The sequence below is a fragment of the Trichomycterus rosablanca genome, chromosome 1, assembly GCF_030014385.1.
Source record: "Trichomycterus rosablanca isolate fTriRos1 chromosome 1, fTriRos1.hap1, whole genome shotgun sequence".
NCBI lineage: Eukaryota > Metazoa > Chordata > Actinopteri > Siluriformes > Trichomycteridae > Trichomycterus > Trichomycterus rosablanca.
The window spans coordinates 18,727,313-18,754,985 of NC_085988.1; the positions used below are offsets into that span (position 1 = coordinate 18,727,313).

At 42.3% G+C, this 27,673-nt stretch overlaps 1 protein-coding gene across 1 annotated transcript in view; it reads left to right on the top strand.

Moving 5' to 3' along the window:
- The window catches only part of atp7a (ATPase copper transporting alpha), a 57,911-nt gene extending 31,951 nt beyond the window's left edge, over positions 1–25,960 (top strand). The window contains exons 9-23 of the mRNA XM_062989003.1: positions 425–647; positions 3,221–3,454; positions 7,491–7,585; positions 8,589–8,716; positions 10,412–10,566; positions 11,902–12,036; positions 12,143–12,337; positions 19,143–19,325; positions 19,420–19,609; positions 19,697–19,843; positions 23,067–23,209; positions 23,584–23,787; positions 24,019–24,136; positions 25,105–25,207; positions 25,355–25,960. Of these exons, the coding sequence (XP_062845073.1) occupies positions 425–647; positions 3,221–3,454; positions 7,491–7,585; positions 8,589–8,716; positions 10,412–10,566; positions 11,902–12,036; positions 12,143–12,337; positions 19,143–19,325; positions 19,420–19,609; positions 19,697–19,843; positions 23,067–23,209; positions 23,584–23,787; positions 24,019–24,136; positions 25,105–25,207; positions 25,355–25,628 (2,527 nt within the window). The 3' untranslated portion in view covers positions 25,629–25,960. The remainder of the gene's footprint in view (positions 1–424; positions 648–3,220; positions 3,455–7,490; positions 7,586–8,588; positions 8,717–10,411; positions 10,567–11,901; positions 12,037–12,142; positions 12,338–19,142; positions 19,326–19,419; positions 19,610–19,696; positions 19,844–23,066; positions 23,210–23,583; positions 23,788–24,018; positions 24,137–25,104; positions 25,208–25,354) is intronic.
- The last annotated feature ends 1,713 nt before the right edge of the window (positions 25,961–27,673 follow it).

The window sequence follows — 27,673 nt, forward strand, 5'->3', positions numbered from 1 at the left end:
CTTAAAGACGGAAATTCTCGCCCGTGTTGTGACACCACAGACCCCCCCCCCCAACCCTCCCCGCATCCACAGAATTGGTTGGGAGTTTTCCAAACTCACTTACCTGAGTAGTGTTTTTAGCTCCTTCAGACTTCAACATCTCATTTTGACTAACTGATTGCTAACTGAATTGCCGTAGGATTGCTAGGACCGCTTCATAGTGCAAATTAACCAGTAACATAAGCCACTTGAATGCTAGATGCTGGAACAATAAGGAACCGTGTGTTAAATACTTTGACAGTTGCAAACATGCTCATGTCCCACATTTAGTATAAGCAAATCATTGCTGTCATGACAGATTTTTGCCACTGTTCCAGCTTTTTTTGGAATGGGGTTTGTACGTTTGTAGGCATGGTTTCTATATATTTGTTGTCTTTTCTTGCAGATGGAGAAAGTCATTTTTGATTAGCCTGTTTTTTTGTGTTCCTGTGATGGGCATGATGATCTACATGATGGTGGTGGACCACCAGATAGAGGTTTCTCACCATCACAATTCAACACTGGAGGACAGGCAGTTGTACCATTCCAACATGTTCCTGGAGAGACAGCTCCTCCCAGGCCTGTCCATCATGAACCTGCTTTCCTTCCTGTTCTGTGTACCTGTGCAGGTAACTCCTAGCCAGTGCAATCTGTCACTCAGACCACATTCATAAAGCGAGACTGAAGTTCTCAAGTTGGACGTGGTATCATTAAACCTTTCATCACTTCTCACGTGTGTTTTCGTGACAAAACGTAGTTTTGGAGACCAGAGAAGCTCGCCTGTGATTCCCCCTGGTGATGGATGGTGTAGTGTAAAACCCCCCATCGCCGATCAGTCGTGTAGTGTGAACATTACAGCGACCACGTGTTAATCAGAGTGTCGTGTAGTGTAAACTTGGCATAAGCTGTACAACAGCCAGGCGTATGTTTACATTACATTTACAATGTTGTAGCATGTCAGACAAATGGAAGAAAACAGTAACATTCATTTTTTATTATTATTTCATTTGTCTGACATGCTACAACATTGTAAATGTAATGTAAACATACACCTGGCTGTTGAATGTTACTGTTTTCCACTCTCAACTTTTCTAGAAACAATGTTTTAAATGTGGTATTGCACGAAATATAGGAATTTCATCATCTACAGTCCATTACATTATTAAAGGATTCAGAGAATTCAGAGACATCTCAGTGAGTCAAAGGCAGAGCTAATAACAAACATTGAACGCCTGTAACATGTGAATCTTCAGATAGGCTGCAGAAAATACCTTGTTTCTTTGATAATTATAAGCACATCGGCTCAGGAATACCCCTGCATGCACAAGATGACAACTTTCATGGTACTCGGTGCCATTTTGCTGGACATCCTCTTCCTCTTTTACCTTTAACTCTTCTAAGCATAATTGTCTTTTCCAGTGAACTGGTTCTTCTCATAATGTTCTTCAGTTTGGTTATCTGGGCTTTGAGTGAGAGGTTAGGTTTAATTTGGTTGAGGATCTGTTTCCAAGGTACTCTGCTGGGTCAAATCCCACATACCTACACTTAATATATGGTATATTTCTGATAGCTCGTGCTTGGCAGTAGCTTGGCAGTACCATGTGTAAATTCTTGTATTTAAATGCCTGACCACCATTAAACAAGCATCCAATCATTGGATTCATTCCATCTTACCACAAACCTGTTCTCCAGCAACAACCTTAGGTCAAGCTTTAAGATGCTGATTTTGAAGCAGGGGTGCTGTACGTTCATATACATCTCATAGCAATGTTAGCTTGCTTGACTGTGGACAGTGACACTTGCACTCCTGCAGCTTTTAATACACACCAGACCTGTTTTTTGTATTGGTGGTGTTTTTGGACTATGCCATCTCAAAGTCAAAGTTTTGGTTTTTGCCAACCTTAGCCAAAAAACACAGTTCCATGTAGTTTGTACTATATAAACAATAATTTTACTGGTGCCCTCCAACATGTGCGCAGGGTCCTTGCATAGCGCTTGAAGTTAATTTTTTTCCCAACCCAGCAGACACGGTGGCCAATTTGTGTCTGGTGCAAGCACCCAGCTGACCGGTAGCAGAGCCAAGACTCAAACCGGGGTGTTCAGAATCTCAGCGCCGAGATCTTCAAAAGCTTCATAGTTCTTTCCAAACTGCTTATTTTATATGGTCACATAGGGGCCAAAGTCACCAGCTGCTCAGTCATAATGACTAAGGAGAAATAAGGAGGCCATACCACAACGTTTAAAGACACTGTACAACTTTCTACACCACCATACACCGATCAGCCATAACATTAAAACCGTGTGACCGCAGTGACAATGACATGGTGGTGGTGTGTTAGTGTGTATTGTGCTGGTATAATTGGATAAGACACATAAATGCTGATGGAGTTTTTAAACACCTCACTGTCAATGCTGTACTGAGAATAGTCCACCAACCAAAAACATCAAGCCAACAGCGCCCCACGGGCAGCGTCCTGTGACCACTGATGAAGGTCTAGAACATGACCAACTCAAACAGCAGCGATAGAAGAGCGATCGTCTCTGACTTTACATCTACAGGGTGGACCAACTAGGTAGGAGTGTCTAATAGAGTGGACAGTGAGTGGACACGGTATTTAAAAACTCCAGCAGTGCTGCTGTGTCTTATCCTCTCATACCAGCACAACACACACTAACACACCACCACCATGTCAGTGTCACTGCAGTGCTGAGAATGATCCACCACCCAAATAATACCTGCTCTGTGGTGGTCCTGTGGGGGTCCTGACCATTGAAGAACAGGGTGAAAGCAGGCTAAAAAAGTATGCAGAGAAACAGATGGACTACAGTCAGTATTTGTAGAACTATAAAGTGCTTCTATATGGTAAGTGGAGCTGATAAAATGGACAGCGTGTGTAGAAACAAGGAGGTGGTTTTAATGTTATGGCTGATCAGTGTGTTGTTTAACACTAGCATGAACATTTCTACTTGCATATGTTTGTCTGACAGGGACAGCGAGCAGGATGTCTTATTGTTCAAACTCTAATATTGAATACAATTAAAAATTAATAGGCTATGAAACAAGTCTCATGCCTTCCAAAGGTAAACAATGTTAAAGTTATGGACCCTGTAAATTGTGTGGATTACTCCACTAGCATGTGTCTCAGATTTTAAAGAGATTGGATTATCCAAACCATTAACCTTTGCTTCCTGTTGTTTGCAGTTCATAGGAGGTCGTTACTTCTACACCCAGGCATACAAAGCACTGAAACACTGGACGGCTAACATGGACGTACTGATAGTCCTGGCCACATCAATAGCCTTCACCTACTCTGTGATTATTCTGGCGGTTGCCATGGCAGAAAGGGCCAAGCTCAACCCTATCACCTTCTTTGATACACCACCGATGCTGTTTGTTTTCATCTCCCTGGGCAGGTGGCTGGAGCAGATAGCCAAGGTACAGTGGGGCAGATGCTTGCTTACTGTATATTGGTATTAAAATGCTGGTAAATTTAAGCAGAAGTAACTCATTACTAATCATTACTACTAGTTAAATGGTTCTAATTATAGTTGCTTATATAAAGGGTCTGTCCGAAAACCTTGTGATCTTTCTTCGTAGGTGCATTTTACATTATCCTACGTGCGTTCCCTTAAATTGCTGCCTTAAAATGCTGCCTACTGAGGTGCCTTGTTTCAAAGCTACAATCTGACTACATAACGAGGGAACGTCCAATCCTTCCTTAGCGGTGAAGGTAAACGAAGGGGGATGTTAGCTGGCATGCTAGTGGGTTGTGTCTCCTCAGCCCATTGGTTCAAATGGCTTGGAGCTAACTGTTAGCTTAGTAAGTGAAAACTGCTGTAACATAATCGCTGTCTAAGTAGTGCCTCTGAATAATCTGCCTTATAAGTTGATGTCTTATTAGAATCCTCTCTACTTAGACAGCTGCCTAGGTAGGCAGTAGGGATGTAACGATACACTCTACCCACAATGCGATACGATTCTTGATACTGGGTTCACGATACATTTTTTTCCCCGATTTTTTTTAAACAAAATGAAATTGAAGACAAATTATGACAAAGTTTCTTTTTATTATTTGTCTTAAAAAAAAAAAAAATATTGTATTTGTGCTTATTTTTTATTTATCTAAATAACGAATGCCCTTTATTTCTGAGGTAAGGTACAAACAATGCTTATTGTGTAAAAATACCCCTGAAATTATTATTTATATAAATAAATGAATAATACAAATAAAGTATCCTCACATAAATAAATTTGGCTGGAAAATTCCGAACTTGGCAACCCTGTAGTGACGTCAACCAGGCGAGGTGAATAGCGCCAGTGCCCTTTGCTGTTTAAAGTGAATATTGATTCATCTTAAATGAATAACCGCTTTGAATCGTGGCACATGTGCACCGATTTTTAACTGTCTTGTGGTGCATCGTTCCATCCCTAGTAGGCAGCAAGGCAGCTCACTAGGTTTTTTCGAATGAAGCCGAAGACTATCAAAGCTGGTAGAATGGGTGCCATACAGCAATATAGGTCCTGGCAAGCTTGGTTCGGTCTTCTCCTCCAGACAGTGTCCACATTTCATACAGTGTATCACAAAAGTGAGTACACCCCTCACATTTCTGCAAATATTTCATTATATCTTTTCATGGGACAACACTATAGACATGAAACTTGGATATAACTTAGAGTAGTCAGTGTACAACTTGTATAGCAGTGTAGATTTACTGTCTTCTGAAAATAACTCAACACACAGCCATTAATGTCTAAATAGCTGCAACATAAGTGAGTACACCCCACAGTGAACATGTCCAAATTGTGCCCAAATGTGTCGTTGTCCCTCCCTGGTGTCATGTGTCAAAGTCCCAGGTGTAAATGGGGAGCAGGGCTGTTAAATTTGGTGTTTTGGGTACAATTCTCTCATACTGGCCACTGGATATTCAACATGGCACCTCATGGCAAAGAACTCTCTGAGGATGTGAGAAATAGAATTGTTGCTCTCCACAAAGATGGCCTGGGCTATAAGAAGATTGCTAACACCCTGAAACTGAGCTACAGCATGGTGGCCAAGGTCATACAGCGGTTTTCCAGGACAGGTTCCACTCGGAACAGGCTTCGCCAGGGTCGACCAAAGAAGTCGAGTCCACGTGTTCGGCGTCATATCCAGAGGTTGGCTTTAAAAAAGACACATGAGTGCTGCCAGCATTGCTGCAGAGGTTGAAGACGTGGGAGGTCAGCCTGTCAGTGCTCAGACCATACGCCGCACACTGCATCAACTCGGTCTGCATGGTCGTCATCCCAGAAGGAAGCTGACGCACAAGAAAGCCCGCAAACAGTTTGCTGAAGACAAGCAGTCCAAGAACATGGATTACTGGAATGCCCTGTGGTCTGACGAGACCAAGATAAACTCGTTTGGCTCAGATGGTGTCCAGCATGTGTGGCGGCGCCCTGGTGAGAAGTACCAAGACAACTGTATCTTGCCTACAGTCAAGCATGGTGGTGGTAGCATCATGGTCTTGGGCTGCATGAGTGTTGCTGGCACTGGGGAGCTGCAGTTTATTGAGGGAAACATGAATTCCAACATGTACTGTGACATTCTGAAACAGAGCATGATCCCCTCCCTTCGAAAACTGGGTCTCATGGCAGTTTTCCAACAGGATAACGACCCCAAACACAACCTCCAAGATGACAACTGCCTTGCTGAGGAAGCTGAAGGTAAAGGTGATGGACTAAACCCAATTGAGCACCTGTGGCGCATCCTCAAGTGGAAGGTGGAGGAGTTCAAGGTGTCTAACATCCACCAGCTCCGTGATGTCATCATGGAGGAGTGGAAGAGGATTCCAGTAGCAACCTGTGCAGCTCTGGTGAATTCCATGCCCAGGAGGGTTAAGGAAGTGCTGGATAATAATGGTGGTCACACAAAATATTGACACTTTGGGCACAATTTGGACATGTTCACTGTGGGGTGTACTCACTTATGTTGCAGCTATTTAGACATTAATGGCTGTGTGTTCAGTTATTTTCAGAAGACAGTAAATCTACACTGCTATACAAGTTGTACACTGACTACTCTAAGTTATATCCAAGTTTCATGTCTATAGTGTTGTCCCATGAAAAGATATAATAAAATATTTGCAGAAATGTGAGGGGTGTACTCACTTTTGTGATACACTGTATCTAGGATATTCTGAGATTCCTGGCTAAGGTTCTCTCAACTTTTAATACAGTCGACCCTTGAGTTACGAACGGTTTACCATATGAACATTTCGGGTTACGAACGATCTTTTTCAACTTAACGTACGAACAAATTTCGGATTACGAAACGAAATTTGCGAAACACGTGACGTCACGAACAAGTTGACTCCGAGCATCTGTCTCTCTATATACAGTATATACAGTGAGCGAACATTCTGACAGCGGACGGTGTTTTTCCGGTGTTTTCAATATTAAAATGTCCCCAAATAAGGTGCAGAGAGATCGCAGAGCTGAGAAACATTACATTTGTTGTTGTATAATTACTCCTGCCAGTAGCTGTCACTGTGTATCAGACAGAGGGGACAGTGAGTGAGAGAGAAGAAGGAAGTTGCTGAGTAAAGTATTCTTTCTTTCGTTCAATTACAGCTACAAAATACAACACTATTGAAATAAAGAAGGAAATAAAATAGAAATATGAGTTATTGTTGTTTCTGGTAGATACATTTTATAAAAAAAAGAAGGAAATGTACTATGGTGTATGTGATGGTGTATTATGGTGTATGAAATGTGATGTATGTGTTTTATGTACAGTACTACTGTGTATTGTTTATTATTGTTTATTACAGGAATGTCTATAATTTATGATTAAGGAAAAATATACTTGTATTTATAACAAAAAAGAGCATTTAAGACATTAGAAAGGTTAGGTAAGAGAATGGTTTGGGAGGTCTGGCACGGATTAATTCTATTTACATTATTTCTTATGGGAAAAATAGGTTTAACTAACGAACATTTTGACTTAAGAACAGCCCTTCAGAACCAATTAAATTCGTAAGTCAAGGGTCTACTGTACTTGTGAGTGTAGAATGTGCTAGAACTAAACATGCTACCTAATGCTCACTGCTTAAGTTCTGTGTATTTAATAGTGCAGCCGTATAACATATACGTACCTACAAGTTTTATGTCAAACATTCAAGGTAGCTTGGTGGTTAGCACTGTCGCCTCACAGCAAGAAGGTGGGTTTGTTTCCCAAATGGAACGGCCCAGGTCCTGTGGTTTTGTGTGCAGTTGGCTTGTTCGCCCCGTGTCTGCTTGGGTTTCCTCCACGAGCTCCATTTTCCTCCCACAGTACAAAGACATGCAAGTGAGGTGAATTGAGGATACACAAAAAAAAACCATGATCAAATCTTGATAAAAACAAAGAATTATGTCAAATATTTTCTCCATGGCTACACAGGCTGGTTCATTTGCATAAATAACTCCTTTATCTCTTTGATTTTCTCTTTGACAGAGTAAAACCTCAGAGGCTTTGTCTAAACTGATGTCCTTACAGGCGACCGAGGCCACTGTTGTCATCCTAAAAGAGGATACAATGACCGTGTTGAGGTACGTCTGTCTTTTTTAAGCTCTTTAACTCTCTCTAAGCTCTTTTTGCTTCAGACACTGGCAAAACGTGAATCAACATGGCAAATCTGTGGGGTGCCTGCCGCCTAAGGAAGCGCAGCAGCAAGGAAAGCATCTCACCTTACTTTATAGAGAACAATGGCCCAGCTGGCACAAAAGCCATTTAACCATGTTGTAAAATCTTGGTGTGTCTGTTAAAACACATAGGAGAGTGAACAGATTTACAATATCCCTTTATTGACAGCCACACATAAATAGTCCCATTTACTTCAGCAATATTAAGAGCAAGGGTGAAAAAGGGATGCAGGGATAATTAGCACTGGAGGATTTAATAGGATGGTTGATCCAGGTAAGGACAAAATCCACTTCAGGATGAGGAGGAGGAAGATTAGGAGAATAGTAAGTTGAGGATAGAGGATCAGTTAGAATAGTTGGTGTTGGAGGATATAGCCAATGACTGGAATTGATGTGGAGTACATGCTAGATGCATGTGGTAGGTATAACAATGTTCAAAATGAACAAAGGGAGGTTTGAATGGTAAGGGAGGTACATGGATGATGAAATCAATCAATCAATGGATGGACGGATGGACAGATGTTGGTAAAGAAATGGATGTTGAATGGTTTTCACTACAACGGAAATACAGAGAACAAAGGGAAAATGAATAAGCATAATGCAGTACAATACAGCCAATATAAATAAATATCCAGTAAAATATAATTACCATCATCTTCTAAGCAATAAACTTACTTAACACATCCAGGATAGGAACAGACCTCATGCCACCTTACAAGTCTGGTGTGCTTGGAGAAAATGGACTTCCACTCTTTCCTGGAGCAAGGGGATTTGATGTCTCTTATCTCCTTCTCTGGAGTTTTTTTTACACATGTATCATGTGAAAGGCCTGAAACCCTCTTGAATCTTGATCATGTAAAACATTTCTCTTTCTTTCTTTGTCTCAATCACTCTCTTTTTTCTCTTTCAGTGAAGAGCAGGTGGATGTTGAGCTGGTACAGAGGGGCGATGTGGTGAAAGTGGTTCCTGGAGGAAAGTTCCCAGTAGACGGGCGAGTGATTGAAGGCCACTCTATGGCAGACGAGGCTCTCATCACAGGTTAGCCAGTCATCAACATGTGAACGCTTTGATATGAGGTAGAACGGTTAGAAAAGTCACAGATGTGAGGAAAACTTGTGATAATACAGCAGTCTCCGGCTGCAGCCCATTCTGAATTGATCATCCCTATACCCTAACCCCTGCAAATGGTGCACTCAAGCTGCATGAAGACTCAGAAAATCATTTTTGCACTGGCTGTGTCATTGTTTCCTATGGAGTGAGATTATTTACAGATTTACAGCTTGACGCTGCACTTCAAGTTCAATCTAAATAAACGTTCACCCTGATTGCTGCTGACCTTTTCAAAGCGCACATTAACAGTTAATTATTAACTGCATTATCATTCAGTTGTTTGCCACTGTTTCTAATTCATATCATTTATATTAGGTGTATAACATTTAAAAAGCCCTGACGTCTGACAAGGAGCAGGACATCTTTTTTTATTGTCTTTTCAGCTGACCGTTAAACACCCAGCACCCATCACCAAGCCCTAAATATATTCAGTGAAAACACTTTTTACAGTATTGACACTTTATTCATATACAGTTTTGTATCAAATGTACTTTAGTTTATACAAGTTAGAAAAGTTACAGATGTGAGGAAAACCTGTAATTGTACAGCGGTCTCAGGCTGCAGCCCATTCGCAATTGATCATACCTACACCCTAACCCCTGCATAGGGTACTCCTAGCTGAATGAAGACTCCACAAAACCTTTTTTTCCACTGCCTGTGTCATTGTTTCTATAAAGTGAGACCATTTACAGCTTTGATGCTCAGTTTTTACAGCTTGACGCTGCACTTTAAGTTCAGTCTGTTTAAACTATGACCATGTTTTCTGCTGACCTTTTCAAATCACGGATAATGAAACAACAAAGATAATTATATAAGCAATGCACATAACAAAAGCCTGATTTGTTATATAGATATCTTGATTGAGTGCATATACACATGTCCCCAACTCTCTAATGTCTGTATCTGTATTGGAAGTGGGTGCTGCATAAACCAGACATAAACCTATCAGCCAGTTGGAACTTTTTGTTTCAAAGCTAAACAGCAAAGAATCTTGGGAGTTTACAAATGACTGCTGCAAAGGGCCCTTTGAAATAAAATGTCCGTATTTCTGCACTTCAGATTTGAATGACACTGCGAATGGCTGCAGTGGCCAATCCCACTTCAAAGTGCCCTCTGTTTGGACAACCATTACAGCAGCCTTAAACTCCATTCAGCAGTGTCCTTGTTTCCAGTCAAAATGTGGGCGGCACGGTGGCTTGGTGGGTAGAACTTTCACATTACAGTAAGAAGGTACAGGGTTCTTTTCTCAGGTGGAGCGGTCCAGGTCCTCTCTGTGTGGAGTTTGCATGTTCTCCCTGTGTCTAAGTGGGTTTCCTCCGGGAGCTCCGGTTTCCTCCCACAGTCCAAAGACATGCAAGTGAGGTGAATTGGAGATAAAAATTGTCCATGACTGTGTTTGACATTAAAGACTTGAACTGGTGAATCTTGTGTAACCAGTAATTACCGTTTCTGTCATGAATGTAACCAAAGAGTAAAACATGATGTTAAATTCCTAATAAACAAATAAATCCTTAAGTGTAGTATTCAGAATTCATACAGTCAAAAACAGGGTCGACTTCTCTTTTGGCTTACAATTTCTGAAGATCAGCATATCATTGTTAAACAATTTTGCGCTCAAAACAGGTGAAGCCATGCCAGTGACGAAGAAGCCAGGAAGCACAGTGATCGCGGGCTCCATCAATCAGAACGGCTCTCTTCTGATCCGAGCTACACACGTCGGCATGGACACCACACTCTCCCAGATCGTCAAACTGGTGGAGGAGGCACAGACCTCGAAGGTATGTCTACTGTACTGATCATTTCTTCATTGAGCAAATATCCACAGTGCAGGGAGAAAACAAAGTGAACCCTTGAACTAGAGATGGGACGATCGATCGGCTATGAATCGGTATCGGCCGATTTTTAATCAAAATATGCTATCGGCGATCGGCCGATATCTCCTAAAAGTAGCCGATCCGATCGTGTGATATATAAAGACCATGTTAAGTTAACAGCTCAGTGGATTGATCCCGACTTTGACCTACGAAGCGCCAACCATCACATCACCATTCATCAACCATCGTACAGAAACCATCGTGAAAGCTCTTCATGACCTAAAATAACATCATTAACGTTGTGCATCATACATACGATGTAATTTTGCTGATTGTAATATTTACTTTAAAAAGATAATTCAACCCCGTCACATCTGAGTCGATTCTATCAGCACGTTATATAAACTCCTGGTTCACTTTGGTAAATCGTGAGCGGTTCTTACTTGTGATGTAGATGAGAACAGAAAATGTTACAGAGCCAATCCGAGGCAAAAGTTTATTCATTACCAAATTCGTTAGTTCAGAATCATCTGCTGAACTTTTAGCTCCTTAGACAGAACGAGTCTGAGTCGGTTACAGATCTGTGGTAATAGCAGTTTAATTAAGCTTTTTAATTAAGCTTTTTAATGTAAGAGAGTCACACAATGTTCTGTAGTAGCTGGTGTTTATTTAAAACCACGACATTTAATTAATGACAGTAAACACGGAGAGATAACCGAGAAGAGAAACTTACGCTTCGTGAAAAATAAATCGACTCGTGAATCAATGAATCACTTATAGCGATACTGTGAACAAAGCGTATCTTCTAAAGGCACAAACACTGCTCCGGTTTATCTTCACTGTGAGGCTCTTTTTAAGTTTATTTATTTTATTTACTGCTAAATAAAATAGCAGTAAATATCGGAATCGGCTATCGGCCGATGTCCCTGAAAGGAGATCGGAATCGGTGCCAAAAACCCCGATCGGTACATCTCTACCTTGAACTAAATAACCTATAGATCATCTGGAGCAATCACCTTTAAGTTTTCTGCAGCGCAAAGTTGAGGTGGAATTTTGGGTCATTCCTCCCTGCAAATGTGTTTCAGTTCATCGTTATTTTTGGGATGTCTTTTAAATTCTCAACCAGTGACGGGTGGCTCGGTGGGTAGCACTGTTGCCTTACAGCTAAAAGGTCTTGTGATAGCCTAAGTCAGTGGTAGCCTAGTGGGTAGACTAGAACCCTGTTTCATATGTTCAAGAATATGTTTATTTATGTACTACAAGTCTGACTTCTGTTCCACTTCTCTCTCCTGACTCCAGGCTCCTATTCAGCAGTTTGCAGACAAGATCAGCGGCTACTTCGTCCCGTTTATCGTAGCCGTCTCCGTCTTTACTCTGATTGCCTGGATTGCCATTGGATTTGTGAATTTTTCCTTGGTGCAGAAATACTTCCCTGTAAGTGTTGCACTGCATCTAGTTTGTCAAGAACACATCCAGCTTAACATCATTCATCATTCTTCTCTACTGATGCCCTCGCATCTTTTTTTTTTTTTTTTTGCAGGGTTATGATAAGAGTGTGTCTGAGGCTGAGACGATCATCCGCTTCGCCTTTCAGGCCTCCATTACTGTACTGTGCATTGCCTGTCCCTGCTCTCTGGGCCTGGCAACCCCCACAGCCGTGATGGTGGGAACAGGAGTTGGAGCCCAAAACGGAATCCTGATTAAAGGAGGAGAACCTCTAGAGACTGCACACAAGGTAAGGGATACAATTTTGGAGTGGGAGCCAGATTATAAAAACTATACCAAGAACTCAAGTCTGAAATGAACACACTCAACACACTCTGCATTACAGTGCTATAAATTAGTGGGCTATGGGTTGGCGCAGTAGTTTATTACAGGTCCCAATCTCAACGCTGCTATCAATCTGGGCAAATCATAGCCTAGTGGTTAAGGTACTGGACTAGTAATTAGAGGGTCACTGGTTCCCAACTGCCAGGTTGTTTCTGTTGGGCCCTTGAGCAAGGCCCTTAACCCTCAATTGCTCAAACTGTATACTGTCTCTGTAGTGTAAGTCGCTTTGGAAAGAAGGCGTCTGCTAAATGCTGAAAATGTAAATTTGTTCGGCTGCCCACACGCATGATTGGCTTTGCCTACGGTTCGAATTCATTCACTAGCGATGGAGGAGCTTCAGAGCTTAGCATGTCTTTCCTAGTCACATGATTAGGTGGTGTGTGATAGTCTCAACCCCTAGACGTCTAGATTAGGAGCAAATGTAGGGGTTGGGGGCGAACAAGACTTATACTACCTATAATGTCAATAATACTGATTCGTGATCAACCGCCACCCATTCATACATCAAAGGTCAGTAACCTGGAACCCTTTTCCTTTTCACTACAGACACAGCCAATCATGTGTCTCTGTAGGCGCCTGGCCGACTGTTAGCAGAGCTGAGATTCAAACTCATGAACTCAAGAATCTCTGCACTGGTGGTCTAGCATGTTTTAATACTGTGCCTCCCAACAGCATCTTGAGTTTTCTTTGTTGAGAAAACTTGTCATTCCATTTTCTCAGGCGTTTGATCACACTGGTGCATTTTACTAATTGACATTCTTCATAATAAAAAAAACAATTCAATTCATTAGTTTTAATGAATATTTATTTTTACAATGGTATACAGGTTTAAGGCATACACTGATCAGGCATAACATTAAAACCACCTCCTTGTTTCTTCACTCACTGTACAATTACTGACTGTACTCCATCTGTTTCTCTGCATGCTTTGTTAGCCCCCTTTCATGCTGTTCTTCAATGGTCAGGACCCCCACATAGCAGGTATTATTCAGGTGGTGGATCATTCTCGGCACTGCAGTGACACTGACATGGTGGTGGTGTGTTAGTGTGTGTTGTGCTGGACACAGCAGCACTGATGGGAGTTTTTAAACACCTCACTGTCACTGCTGGACTGAGAATAGTCCACCAACCAAAAATATCCAGCCAACAGCTCCCTGTGGTCAGCGTCCTGTGACCACTGATGAAGGTCTAGAAAATGACCAACTCAAACAGCAGCAATAGATGAGCGATCGTCTCTGACTTTGCATCTACAAGGTGGACCAACTAGGTAGGAGTGTCTAATAGAGTGGACAGTGAGTGGACACGGTATTTAAAAACTTCATCCACCACCTACAGTGTATCACAAAAGTGAGTACACCCCTCACATTTCTGCAAATATTTTATTATATCTTTTCATGGGACAACACTATAGACATGAAACTTGGATATAACTTAGAGTAGTCAGTGTACAACTTGTATAGCAGTGTAGATTTACTGTCTTCTGAAAATAACTCAACACACAGCCATTAATGTCTAAATAGCTGGCAACATAAGTGAGTACACCCCACAGTGAACATGTCCAAATTGTGCCCAAAGTGTCAATATTTTGTGTGACCACCATTATTATCCAGCACTGCCTTAACCCTCCTGGGCATGGAATTCACCAGAGCTGCACAGGTTGCTACTGGAATCCTCTTCCACTCCTCCATGATGACATCACGGAGCTGGTGGATGTTAGACACCTTGAACTCCTCCACCTTCCACTTGAGGATGCGCCACAGGTGCTCAATTGGGTTTAGTCCATCACCTTTACCTTCAGCTTCCTCAGCAAGGCAGTTGTCATCTTGGAGGTTGTGTTTGGGGTCGCTATCCTGTTGGAAAACTGCCATGAGGCCCAGTTTTCGAAGGGAGGGGATCATGCTCTGTTTCAGAATGTCACAGTACATGTTGGAATTCATGTTTCCCTCAATGAACTGCAGCTTCCCAATGCCAGCAACACTCATGCAGCCCAAGACCATGATGCTACCACCACCATGCTTGACTGTAGGCAAGATACAGTTGTCTTGGTACTTCTCACCAGGGCGCCGCCACACATGCTGGACACCATCTGAGCCAAACAAGTTTATCTTGGTCTCGTCAGACCACAGGGCATTCCAGTAATCCATGTTCTTGGACTGCTTGTCTTCAGCAAACTGTTTGCGGGCTTTCTTGTGCGTCAGCTTCCTTCTGGGATGACGACCATGCAGACCGAGTTGATGCAGTGTGCGGCGTATGGTCTGAGCACTGACAGGCTGACCTCCCACGTCTTCAACCTCTGCAGCAATGCTGGCAGCACTCATATGTCTATTTTTTTAAAGCCAACCTCTGGATATGATGCTGAACACGTGGACTCAACTTCTTTGGTCGACCCTGGCGAAGCCTGTTCCGAGTGGAACCTGTCCTGGAAAACCGCTGTATTCAGATTCAGATTCAGATTACTTTATTTGTCCCCGAGGGGCAATTTAAAGAGCATAAAGGTAGCTTAAGAGCACACACAACTCTCAAGACACATAACAGCACACAATACAACAAACAGCGTTCACAAATAAGAACATATACAAACTCATAGATGAATTATAAAGTGCATGCATTATTAAAAAGTTGTACTTCATGTAGCCGCATCAGCGCTTATGACTGGTCAGTGTTCAGCATTTAAGAGCTGGACTGCCCTGGGGAGGAAGGTTATCTTCCTCCTCTGCGTCCTGCAGTGTGGACAACGGAGTCTGCGTCTTGAGGGAAGCCATTCAAACTCAGAAAACAGAATATGAGAGGGGTCCTGTAAAATCCTGCGAGCTGCCTTCACAGTCTGCTGATCACATAAGGTGGTAAGAGAACGAATAGGTTGTTCAATGATCTTTGAGCATACTTTAACCACATTCAACAGACGGTTTCTGTTCTGGAGAGTGATGGAGTGAAACCAGCATGTGAAAGAGAAGGTTATTATATTTTCAATAAAAGTATAATAGAAAGTGGTAAGAGTGTCCTTACTAGTTCCAAATGATTTAACTTCCTGAGTAAGTACTGTCTCTGATGGCATTTCTTTAGTATCTCCTCTGTGTTGGAAGAAAATCTCAGCATGTTGTCAACAATTGTCCCCAAATATTTATACTCTTCCACAATCTCCACTGTCTCCCCTTGTATGACGGTGGTGACTGCCTCGGCCTTCTGTCTGTGTTTGGAGGAAAAGGTCACTATCATCTCCTTGGTTTTATTTATGTTGAGCTCGAGGCACAAGTTTCCACACCACTCCACAAAACTCTGCAGAGCCGAGCTGTGATGTTGTGTGTGACCACAGAGCAGAGACAGGAGTACTGTGTCATCAGCAAATTTCACTATGTGACAATTAGGCTGAGCAGATCTACACTCATCCGTATAAAGGATAAAGAGAAGAGAAGAAAGAACACAGCCTTGTGGAGAACCAGTGGAGGTGATGAGGATATCAGACAAGGAGTTGTTCACCAATACTCTCTGTGTCCTGTTAGTAAGAAAGTCTATAATCCACAGAGTGAGTTGGTGGTCGATGTGGAATCGTGTGGTAAGCGTCTCAGCTAAAATATGAGGCTGCATGGTGTTAAATGCTGATGAAAAGTCTGCATACAGGATTCTGGCTGAGGTATTGGGAATTTCCAGATGCTTGTGGATGGTGTTCAGGATAAATATCTTTGCATCATCAACCCCTCTACCAGCCCGGTAGGCAAACTGCAGCGGGTCCAGCATCGGATCAGTTACCCTGGTAATATGGTCTTTTATAATCCTCTCCATCGCCTTCATTACCAAAGAGGTAAGAGCCACTGGTCTAAGGTCATTCGGGACCTTTGGAGTGCTCTTCTTCGGGATAGGGATCACTACTGAGTGTTTCCATATCGAGGGGACTGTACTGCTAGTCATCGAGCTCTGGAACAGATGTTGAAACACCCCCCCCAGCTGCTCAGCACAGTGCTTTAGGGTCCGCCCACAGATGTTGTCCGGTCCTGGAGCTGTGTTCAGTTTAGTCCTTTTAAGGGCTCTCACCACTTCTTCTGTGCTAATAGTTAGGTCAGAGTCATCAGGTTTGAGAGTGGATATGAATGATTTTAGCTGGATGCTGTTGTCCTTTTCAAATCTGGTGAAGAAGAGATTGAGATCATTGGGGAGTGAAGTAGAACTACTGCCTGCAACCTGAATGGGCTTGCAGCTAGTGGAAACAGAGTTCACTGCTGCCATGTTCTTGAGGCCCCGCCAAGCTGAGCGGAGGTTCCCTTTAGCAAAGGCCTGCTCCACTTTGTTTTTATATTTCAGCTTGGCAGTTTTTATGGCTCGCTTGACCTCTCTATTGATCTCCTTTTTTTCAACTTCTGAACCAGAGAAAAAAACTCTCTTTTTCTTATTCAGGATGTCTTTCAGATCTTTAGTCACCCAGGGTTTGTTGTTAGGAAAGATTGTGACCTTTTTTACAGGAATGATACTGTCCACACAGAAAGAAATGTATGCTGAGACTGTCTCCGCTTGCTCACTGATGTTGGAGGAGGATGATGTGAGGATATTCCAGTCAGTGGTTTCAAAACACCCTTGCAGCCTGTCGATGCTGTCCGGTGTCCACTGCTTAATGTCCCTGGTGACTTTCTCTGTCCTCTTAACTACAGGTAGATAAGCAGGAGCAAGTAGAATGCTATGGTGATCGGAAGAGCCAAGAGGGGGGAGGGAGACAGCTCTATAGGCATTAGGGACGGAGCCGTAGCACTTATCCAATTTTTTCCCAAGACGAGTGGTGCAGTTAACATACTGAAAAAACCCTTTAAGAGATTTGTCAACTGAACAATGATTGAAGTCACCCATGATGAATTTAGGGGCATCTGGAGATATCAGTTCATATTTGTCGAGCGTATTTTTAATATGTTCAGAGGCTGCAGGTGCATTTGCTCTGGGGTGGATATACACCAAAAGGAAAAACAGTTGTGGGAATTCCCTGGGGAGATAGAATGGACGCAGGGAGACAACCAGGAGTTCAATATCAGGGTTGCACAGTTCTTCCCTGACAACAACTGTTTTGCACCAGCGTGGATTAATGTAGAGACAGACACCGCCACCATGATGTTTACCCGTCAGCTCGGTGTCCCGATCCAACCTTACAGGAGACCCAAAGCCATTTATATGCAGACTGTCGTTATTGTCATTCCCGTTCAACCACGTTTCAGTAAAAGCAAGAATGGAAGCAGTCCGATACTCATACATGTGAGAAACATTAGCTTGCAGCTCATCAATTTTATTGCGCAATGAGCGCACATTGGCAAGGATCATTGAGGGAAGTACACGATGCTGTTTACTTTCTCCTCGCTTAAGTCTCGCTTTAATTCCACTTTTCTTTTTCCCCCGTCTTGTTACCTTCTTTTTATTGTTGTTCTTGTTGTTGAACCGGGTGTCCGTCCCGTCGGGTGGGTGTTTGCGTTGTAACTCCTCCGGTAACTTGTCTGCGACAGCCGCTTGGTGAGGATAATACTGCAGTTGTAGTAGAAAGTCTCTGGAATAAACAATCCGTTGGCTATCCGGAAGGCTGTATCCATTAGTTACGGAGAGCAGATGATCCAACACAAGAAACAGAAGCACCGAAATCCACAAAAAACTTGTGGAGTCCATACTGTGAGCCATTTACGTTGATGCTATGGCTACTTAGCTGATTAGCGTTAGCTTGTTGTTAGCATTAGCTCATTGTTAGCGTTAGCTCACTAGCTAGGTGTATGCAATAACAATAACATGCCAAGAAAGAGTACTCTGGACTACACAACAACAGTCAATCCATTCATGCTCTAAACTAAACACAGCATACTCTTATCTCACGTAGCAGAAAAACATAAAAAAGGAAAAAGGACAACAACATACAAGCTACAAGCTACTCTATGCACCAACCGGTCGACCGCACGAGCAGTGACCCGACTGGTATGACCTTGGCCACCATGCTGTAGCTCAGTTTCAGGGTGTTAGCAATCCTCCTATAGCCCAGGCCATCTTTGTGGAGAGCAACAATTCTATTTCTCACATCCTCAGAGAGTTCTTTGCCATGAGGTGCCATGTTGAATATCCAGTGGCCAGTATGAGAGAATTGTACCCAAAACACCAAATTTAACAGCCCTGCTCCCCATTTACACCTGGGACCTTGACACATGACACCAGGGAGGGACAACGACACATTTGGGCACAATTTGGACATGTTCACTGTGGGGTGTACTCACTTATGTTGCCAGCTATTTAGACATTAATGGCTGTGTGTTGAGTTATTTTGAGAAGACAGTAAATCTACACTGCTATACAAGTTGTACACTGACTACTCTAAGTTATATCCAAGTTTCATGTCTATAGTGTCGTCCCATGAAAAGATATAATGAAATATTTGCAGAAATGTGAGGGGTGTACTCACTTTTGTGATACACTGTAAATAATACCTGCTCTGTGGTGGTCCTGTGGGGGTCCTGACCATTGAAGAACAGAGTGAAAGCAGGCAAAAAAAGTATGTAGAGAAATAGATGGACTACAGTCAGTAATTGTAGAACTACAAAGTGCTTCTATATGGTAAGTGGAGCTGATATAATGGACAATGTGTGTAGAAACAAGGAGGTGGTTTTAATGTTATGGCTGATCAGTGTATATAATGAATAAATTTAACAAAATCTGCTATTTTTAGTCCTACAATGAAAGCCGAACTTTTCTCCTTCTGACAGATTCAGTGTGTCGTTTTTGATAAAACTGGTACCATCACCTACGGAACCCCTAAAGTAGTACAGGTGAAGATGTTGGTGGAGGGAAACCAAATTCCCCGCTCCAAACTGCTAGCTATTGTGGGAACAGCAGAGAACAACAGTGAGCATCCACTAGGTGCTGCCATCACTCGCTTCTGCAAACAGGTCTGCTTTTTCTGAGTCAGCTTTTGATGCTGCTTTAGTTTGTTCTGGTGCTGCATGTAATGGATTCTCATACCTTTCTTGAATGTATGTTCAGGAACTTGGCACAGAGTCGCTGGGGACTTGTACAGATTTCCAGGCAGTGCCGGGCTGTGGGATTAAATGTCAGGTCAGCAACATCGAGAGCCTGCAGAGAAGAGAGGACAGCGGTGATGAGGAGAACGAGCATAATGCCGTTCTGGTGCAGATCAGCTCACATCCACTTATCATTGACCCGCAACCACTGAGTGAGTATTTTAGCCTAGTTTATTTAGTCTAGTTTACCAGAAATGAACTGGTTTCCATTTAATTGAATTGCTGTTCTACCGTGCCAGCTTTGGTGCAGTCTGCTTCATACAAAGTCCTGATCGGGAACAGAGAGTGGATGAGTCGCAACACCCTGCACGTTCCACCTGAAGTGGACGATGCCATGATCGAGCATGAAAAAAGAGGCCGCACTGCTGTACTGGTGGCTGTGGATGGTAAGTAGAATGTCAGACTTCCATTTAACTTTGTTTAGGCATCCCTTACATCAGACACAATTCATTTTACTCTCTGCTCTGGACAATCTGGTGCTACTGTGGTTTACCTAAATCTTCCACAAGGAGGCATTCATGTACAAGTGTATTTAATTATTATTATTTTTCTCTGCGACCCATTTTTTAATAACCCTGGCTTACATCATATACATATACTGATCAGCCATAACATTAAAACCACCTCCTTGTTTCTACACTCACTGTCCATTTTATCAGCTCCACTTACCATATAGGAGCACTTTGTAGTTTTACAATTACTAACTGTAGTCCATCTGTTGCCCTGCATGCTTTGTTAGCCCCCTTTCATTCTGTTCTTCAATGGTCAGGACTCTCACAGGACCACCAAAGAGCAGGTATTATTTAGGTGGTGGATGATTCTCAGCACTGCAGTGATACTGACATGGTGGTGGTGTGTTAGTGTGTGTTGTGCTGGTAGGAGTGGATCAGACACAGCAGTGCTGCTGGATTTTTTAAACACTTCACTGTCACAGCTGGACTGAGAATAGTCCACCAACCAAAAATATCCATCCAACAGCGCCCCGTAGGCAGCGTCCTGTGACCACTGATGAAGGTCTAGAACAGGGGTGCACAACATACGGCCCGCGGGCCAGATCCGGCCCGGCAAAACTCTCGATCCGGCCCGCCAAATGAAGTGCTGATGCATTTTTAAGTAAATGATGCTGTCACTTTAAATTCACCGGGTAATTCCATGAACTTGCGACTGAAAATTAAATGATGTAAATACAAGTTACTTCAGCTGTACCATGTGTTTGTCCAAACCAAGTACGAGTAAAAAAAGAGAAGTGGATCTCGAGCATATGAAATTTAACCCTGAATGGACATACAGGTATTTTCTCATGTCTGCTGTGCTTGCGACCACATTAATCAGTTGGTGTCAGAAAGACGCTGCAGTATCTCCCACTGACCAACACATTTCTTCTAACTACCTGATGTTATGTAACTGTATTTAGGGCTGGGCGATTTTCACGATTAATTCGGTTAATTCGAATGAACGTTTTCACATGACGTTAGAATGTGACAATCGCGATTGTTTACATACTTTATATTTTAATTAAAATACCAACATGTCAAGAGGCAGAAACTGACCAGACGCTCGCGGAATATAAATCAGGGAAAGTTTAATATTAAAAGGGCAAAAACAGTGTACAAAACCCTGCAGAGTCCAAAACCAGAGGATAAACAGACAGGCAGGAAACGGAAGACAACAAGGATCATACACAGTATCGGTTAGATTCAGAAATAAAGACACAAACACGATCAGCAAAACTTCACAACGAGACTAAAACAGAAGAGTTTAAATAAGATTCATGGAACCGAACACAGCTGAACTGAATCAAAACTCCGGTGAGCGCGATCAGGATTGGCTGACTGGGGACATGTGATAGTCACGTGACAGTCCAGGGGCTCATGGAAATTGTAGTCCATATGGTTAGACGTGCAATGTGCCCCCTCCATCCACCCCCCAATCACAAGAGGACAAAGCTGAGCTGAGTGCTTATTCGATGTCCCCCCAGTGTGGATACTGATACAGACTCACTTATATGGTGGAAACAGTAAACAGGCTCGTGTTCCTTTTAAAAAACCTGTAAAGAACTGTTTGTGGTTTTGCACTTTTCTTATGCTGCACATTATTTAAAGTGAGTTGTTTGTGAGTTTTTTATATAAAGGATATAGCTAATTAAGATTTCGATTTTGTTCAAATTATTGTTAATTATTGTTAATTATTGTTAGTTATAAAGTTTGAGTTCCTTGAAAGGATAATTAGGTGGTGCTGTTACTATTTTTGCATTTCTGTAGTCTTTTAAATTACAATTTTTCAATTGCAATATACAAAAAAAAAAAAAAAAATTGCAATCGCAATCGAGAATCAATAATAAATTTGAAAATAATAGATTTTTTTTTCTTCAATATCACCCAGCCCTAACTGTATTACAAATTCATGTGGACAGGTCTGTAAAAATGAAATGTGTGGCCCTCTGGTTTAGGTGTTTATGTGAAATCGGCCCTTGGTAAAAAGAAGTTGTGCACCCCTGGTCTAGAAAATGACCAACTCAAACAGCAGCAATAGATGAACGATCGTCTCTGACTTTACATCTACAAGGTGGACCAACTTGGTAAGAGTGTCTAATAGAGTGGACAGTGAGTGGACACAGTGTTTAAAAACTCCAGCAGCGCTGCTGTGTTTGATCCACTCATACCAGCACAACACACACTAACACACCACCACCATGTCATTGTCACTGCAGTGTTGAGAATTATCCAAAGTATGCAGGGAAACAGATGGACTACAGTCAGTAATTGTAGAACTACAAAGTGCTTCTATATGGTAAGTGGAGCTGATAAAATGGACAGTGAGTGTAGAAACAAGAAGGTGGTTTTAATGTTATGGCTGATCGGTGTATACATGAATGCCTCTATATATGAAATTAGTGAACCCCTCAGAATGATCTGCAGCTTTGTGAACCATGCCTCAAGAAAACAACTTTTAAAACACCATGTTATGGAGAGGCTTGACCCTGGTAAAGGCTTCAAACTCATTGCTAAGGACGTGAATGCACCTCAATCTACTGTTAGACAAATTCAATACTGTTGCTACTCTCCCAAGGAGTGGAACCAGAACGACTATGTCCCGACCAGGATAAAGGGGTTGATGAGAATCAAATGTTTTGTAATTGGTTGAAGAAATTTGAATATTGGGATTGTACTCTCATTGTGCTATCTGGGTCAGTTAACATTATAATACAAAATTCATTAAACATCGACAGTTAACGTGTAACCCCCAGATCGGATTTAAAAAACACTAATAACCCTGGCTGGCTGACTCGTGTACTGTCCTCCAGCTAGTCCTGTTACAAATTATGGAACGTAAATAGTACATCGTGTTTCTGTACAAGGTTAGTGATGCTTTCTGGCAGCCCCTTACGGTGCATTGTTCGTGATGCCGATAAAATACGATGAATTGTAAAGTCCTACACCACAGCTAGCAGGTGAAATGTTAGACAGAGATTTGCTAATGCATTCTGTTAATTGCACAAACACAATAAGGAGTCTCTAGAGGTACCTGCTAGAACTTTGCATACTATGCTTTAATTGTGCTTACTTTGCATTTCTCCAAATCGCTCTGTTCTTGTTTACCTGTGCATAGGTGTGCTGTGTGCCATGGTTGCCATAGCAGATACAGTAAAGCCAGAAGCTGAGCTGGCAGTGCACACTCTTAATTCTATGGGCCTGGAGGTGGTGCTAATGACTGGTGACAACAGCAAGACAGCACGGGCCATTGCTGCACAGGTACAGTACACTCTGTAATATTCAAGTTTCTTATTTCTAAATAACAGAGGCGCAGCAGTAAGCTACGCTAGCCCTCCACCACTGGGATATAGGGTTTGAATCCCCAGCAGTGCTATTGGTTGGTCGGGCATTCTATCTGTAGGCGTGATTGGCTATGTCTCAAGATGGCAGAGGCCCTTCGATGGATTGGTATCAATCCATGGGGTGTTACTACATGTCACCCAGTGATTTCAGCGAAACTGGACCCACCATGACCTGTAAATGACTAAATAATATACAGATATCAGATCCTTGTTGTTTTATGTGATACATGTGTATTGTATATTGGTGGCTCTTTCGGCACAGATCTTTGATCTGACCTGTGCTGTGTGCAGGTTGGCATCAGAAGGGTGTTTGCTGAAGTGCTGCCTTCTCACAAAGTGGCAAAGGTGGCGCAGTTGCAGCAGGCAGGGAAGCGAGTGGCCATGGTGGGTGACGGCGTGAACGATTCACCCGCTCTGGCTATGGCAGACGTTGGTATCGCCATAGGCACGGGCACAGACGTGGCTATTGAAGCAGCAGACGTGGTGCTCATCAGGGTGAGCGTTCTCTTTCACTCTCTAATGATCAGAAAGCAACATTTCTGCTGCGTTTTTACAGCAGTAGCTTTTTTACTCTTCAAAATTTCTTCACTACTCTTTTGTAAAGTTTACAAAGTTTAAATTGACTTGTATGTGTGTTATTGGTTACCCGGTTCTTCATTTACATCCCTTATGAAGTGCCAAGTGCCACGTAAAGCTAGTTTACGATATTGTCTGCATTTCTTGCAGAATGATCTTCTTGATGTTGTTGGAAGCATTGACCTTTCAAAGAAGACAGTCAAAAGGATCAGGATCAACTTTATATTCGCACTAATCTACAATCTTGTAGGAATTCCTATTGCAGCTGGTGAGTACATTTGTACAAAATGATCAAGTTTGTCATGTTTACTCTTGTCCATGTGAATTTTGGCAATTTCCTTTAACTGATAACTGTTTACTGCTGACAGATTTCCATATTAACAAGCCATATGCTTTATTTATTTATTTATTTTTGTCTAGTCTTGTCCTATTACCCAATTGCACCTCCTTTACTGCTGCAGACCCCTACCCTGACCAAGGGCGGCTGTACCTAACACACACCCCCTCTGACACTTGTGCAGTAGCCAACCGCTTCTTTCACCTTCGCAAGACAGGTTCACACTGAGAGCAGCGTCACATATTAAGAGTCACACACTGCTCCCCGTTATTCACCGTCTCTGTGCAGGCAACATAGAGCAGCCAGCAGAGACCACAGTTGCAACAGTAATGAGCAATCCCTTCTTTCCGCCCTCTCTCAGACACAGCCAATCTGTTGTTTTCAGGCTGGCTGATAGCACAACTGAGATTCAAACCCAGAAAAAAAACTGGCACACTGAGGTTTGGTCGGGGTGTGTTTCAAATACTCCGTTCTATTACTCTGTACAGACTGTAGCTGCGCTGCAAAAGCTGAGCTGCATATAAGGTTGGGGTATTCACCACCAGCTCAGACTAAAGAAGTCACTTTGATGAGTGATGAAATGTGTCTTCACACCAAACTTTGTGTCCAGATGAACTGATTCAACTTTTTGGATTTGTGTACCTCGATTATTGAGCATGCATCTAGAGATTGTAGCTGCGCTACAAGCTTCAGCTGTTGGAAGTTAATTTAGCTGTATGTAACCAAAGTGTGAAAAACATGACATAAAAATCCTAAAAAATAAATCAGTTACATTCTTACTTTCTATAAAAATGCAACAACAATTCAACAATTGACCTCAATGAATGAAGCACCACATAGTTCTATCTAAATCTGCCATGCTGATCCAGTTGTATGATTAGCTGCTTTTCTGTGTGTAGGTGTGTTTATGCCCATAGGTTTGGTGTTGCAGCCCTGGATGGGATCTGCTGCTATGGCTGCTTCTTCAGTGTCTGTGGTCATATCCTCTCTGTTACTTAAATGGTGAGTGTGTCATACCATACCTACTGAAAATCACCTTATTGCAAAGTTTATGCATTTTTTCACTTCTAACTGCCTGGTTATATTCACACATTTGCTTGGTTTATTTTGTTTCCTTAAATAAACTTCTGCCTCCTTTTATTCCTTTAGTTACACTAAACCCAGTGCTGAGAAACTGGAGCGGCAGGTGTGTGGGCAGCGTAAGCTGGGCAGCCTATCGGACGTCAGCGTTCACATCGGCATGGGTGAACTGAGACGTTCCTCCCCCAAGCTCAGTCTGCTCGACCGACTCGTCAACTACAGCCGAGCATCCATAAACTCGCTCCGCTCGGACAAGCACTCGCTCAACAGCATGGCTCTGAGCGAACCCGATAAGTACTCGCTGCTGGCGTCGGGAGGCCACTGTGATGAGGAGGTGGTCTGAACAGGCCAGATTTGGACTGAATCCACTCCTTTACACACCTCAGTGCCTGTAGAACCAAATGTGATCATATCCACCAACACACCTGCTTAAAGCTGCATGATGGAGTATAAGCAGCCACGTGTTTGTCTCTGAGCTTCTGTGGCATCCTGCACTGAGCCACTGAGGTGAGCTTAGAGCCAATGTGTGAGGCATAATGAGAACGCTACGATCATTTTTAAGTGACAATCTTTATAGGTATCCAAAGAATTTTGGCCGTACTACATGGTAACGTCAGATCCTATTGGTATTTTATTCCAGAAACGGCTACGATTTAGTGGTTTGTGTTTTAAGACTTTAACTGAAATTATATTTATATTATTCTTTTATTTATACTTTATATATAAGTAGCTATTAGAACATAGGAACTTATTATTTATCCAAATGTTTTACAGTCAGTTCTGACAACTTTGCTTTAGCTCAACAAGCAGGTCGTTACAAGCTCAGTGTTTAGAAGCTCAATGCTTAATTTCTGAATCTTTCTTTACAGTTGGGACTAAACTCAGTTTATTTATTATGATATTTGACAGACTGTCCAACTGTCTATACAGACCACATTCCAAAGAAAAAAAAAATAATTGAATCACATAAATAGAAATCACATAAATTGTATATAAAAGCCAAATTTTTTCAACTTTGTGATTCTTGAAATTTGGGAGATGCAAAATATTGCATCCATCTCCTGCAGATCTTACCACAAGCAACTCCTGTAAACTGTATTTTGTTCATACTGTTGCACTCCCAACGCTTTAACTGCTTGTCCATTTGATGGCTTCAAGTGCCAAATCGACGCACTTTTCTATAGTATCCTAGTAGTACTGAAGCTATAATAAGCTATAGCTTAGTGGTTTAGGTACTGGATTGGTGATCAGAAGAAGGTTGCTGGGTCAAATCCCACCACCGACAAGTTGCCACTGTCGTGCTTCTGGCCCTTAACCCACAATTGCTTGCATTGTAATCAGTTACAAGTGTAAGTCGCTTTAGATGAAGGCTTCTGCTGAATGCTGTAAATGTAAATAACACAGCTGACGCTATATTCATCTTAACAGCTCCCAGCTACATTTTATCACCCACTGCTGCTCATTTAGGTCTCTGCCTCCTAGTAGTAGAAAAGCGATTCAACCCTGACTCAACGTGAATGCAGAAAAGAACCCTGAATGTTTTGTTTTCTTTTGGTCATAGAAGTTTTTTTGAATATGTATAATTTATGGCAGGGTTTTCAATACAAAAAAAATGGGTCGCAGAGAAAAATAATAATAATTAAATAAGCGTGTACATGAACGCCCCCTTGTAGAGGCTTTATGCTGCATCTCTGTAAACCACACAGAAACCAGATTGTACAGAGACAGTAATGCCTAGTTCACACTACACGATTTTTGCCCTGATTTTCGCTCGCCGACTGGTCGGTGCTAGATTTGGCGGCTCAGAGGCAACTCGGCGTTCGATCGCTATGTGTGAACTGCTCAACGATTCGATCCGCTCGCCGACTGAGGAGAGATATCTAGCATGCTAAATATCTGGATATGAGTCGGGCAACTGGCAGGGGAGGAGTTGTAAAACGTAGGACCGGGGCATAATATAGTTTATATCAGAATACATCGGCACACGTTTTACAGTATTTCTGACCTTATCGTTCTCGACAAAACATAATACCAATGCTGCATAGCAAAAAAATATTTATTAACCTCCAACTCACTACAGAACAATCCATACTGTTCGTGTAGCCAAATCCACTCAGATTCATTTATTTTTCCTACTTGATTTTATGCTGCACATCAGCGCACAAACAACTTTGATTGCTCGCTTATTGTCAATGTGCATTTTTGGACGTAGTATAGTTAAACCCCTCATTACTTCTTGCGTTTGTTTTCGTGACGAAACGTAGTTGGGAGACCAGACAGACTCATCTGCGATTCCTCCTGATGGTAGATGGTGTAGTGTGAAACCCCCCATCGCCGATCAGTCGTGTAGTGTGAAATACACAACGACTGAAAAGACTCCCGAGTGCA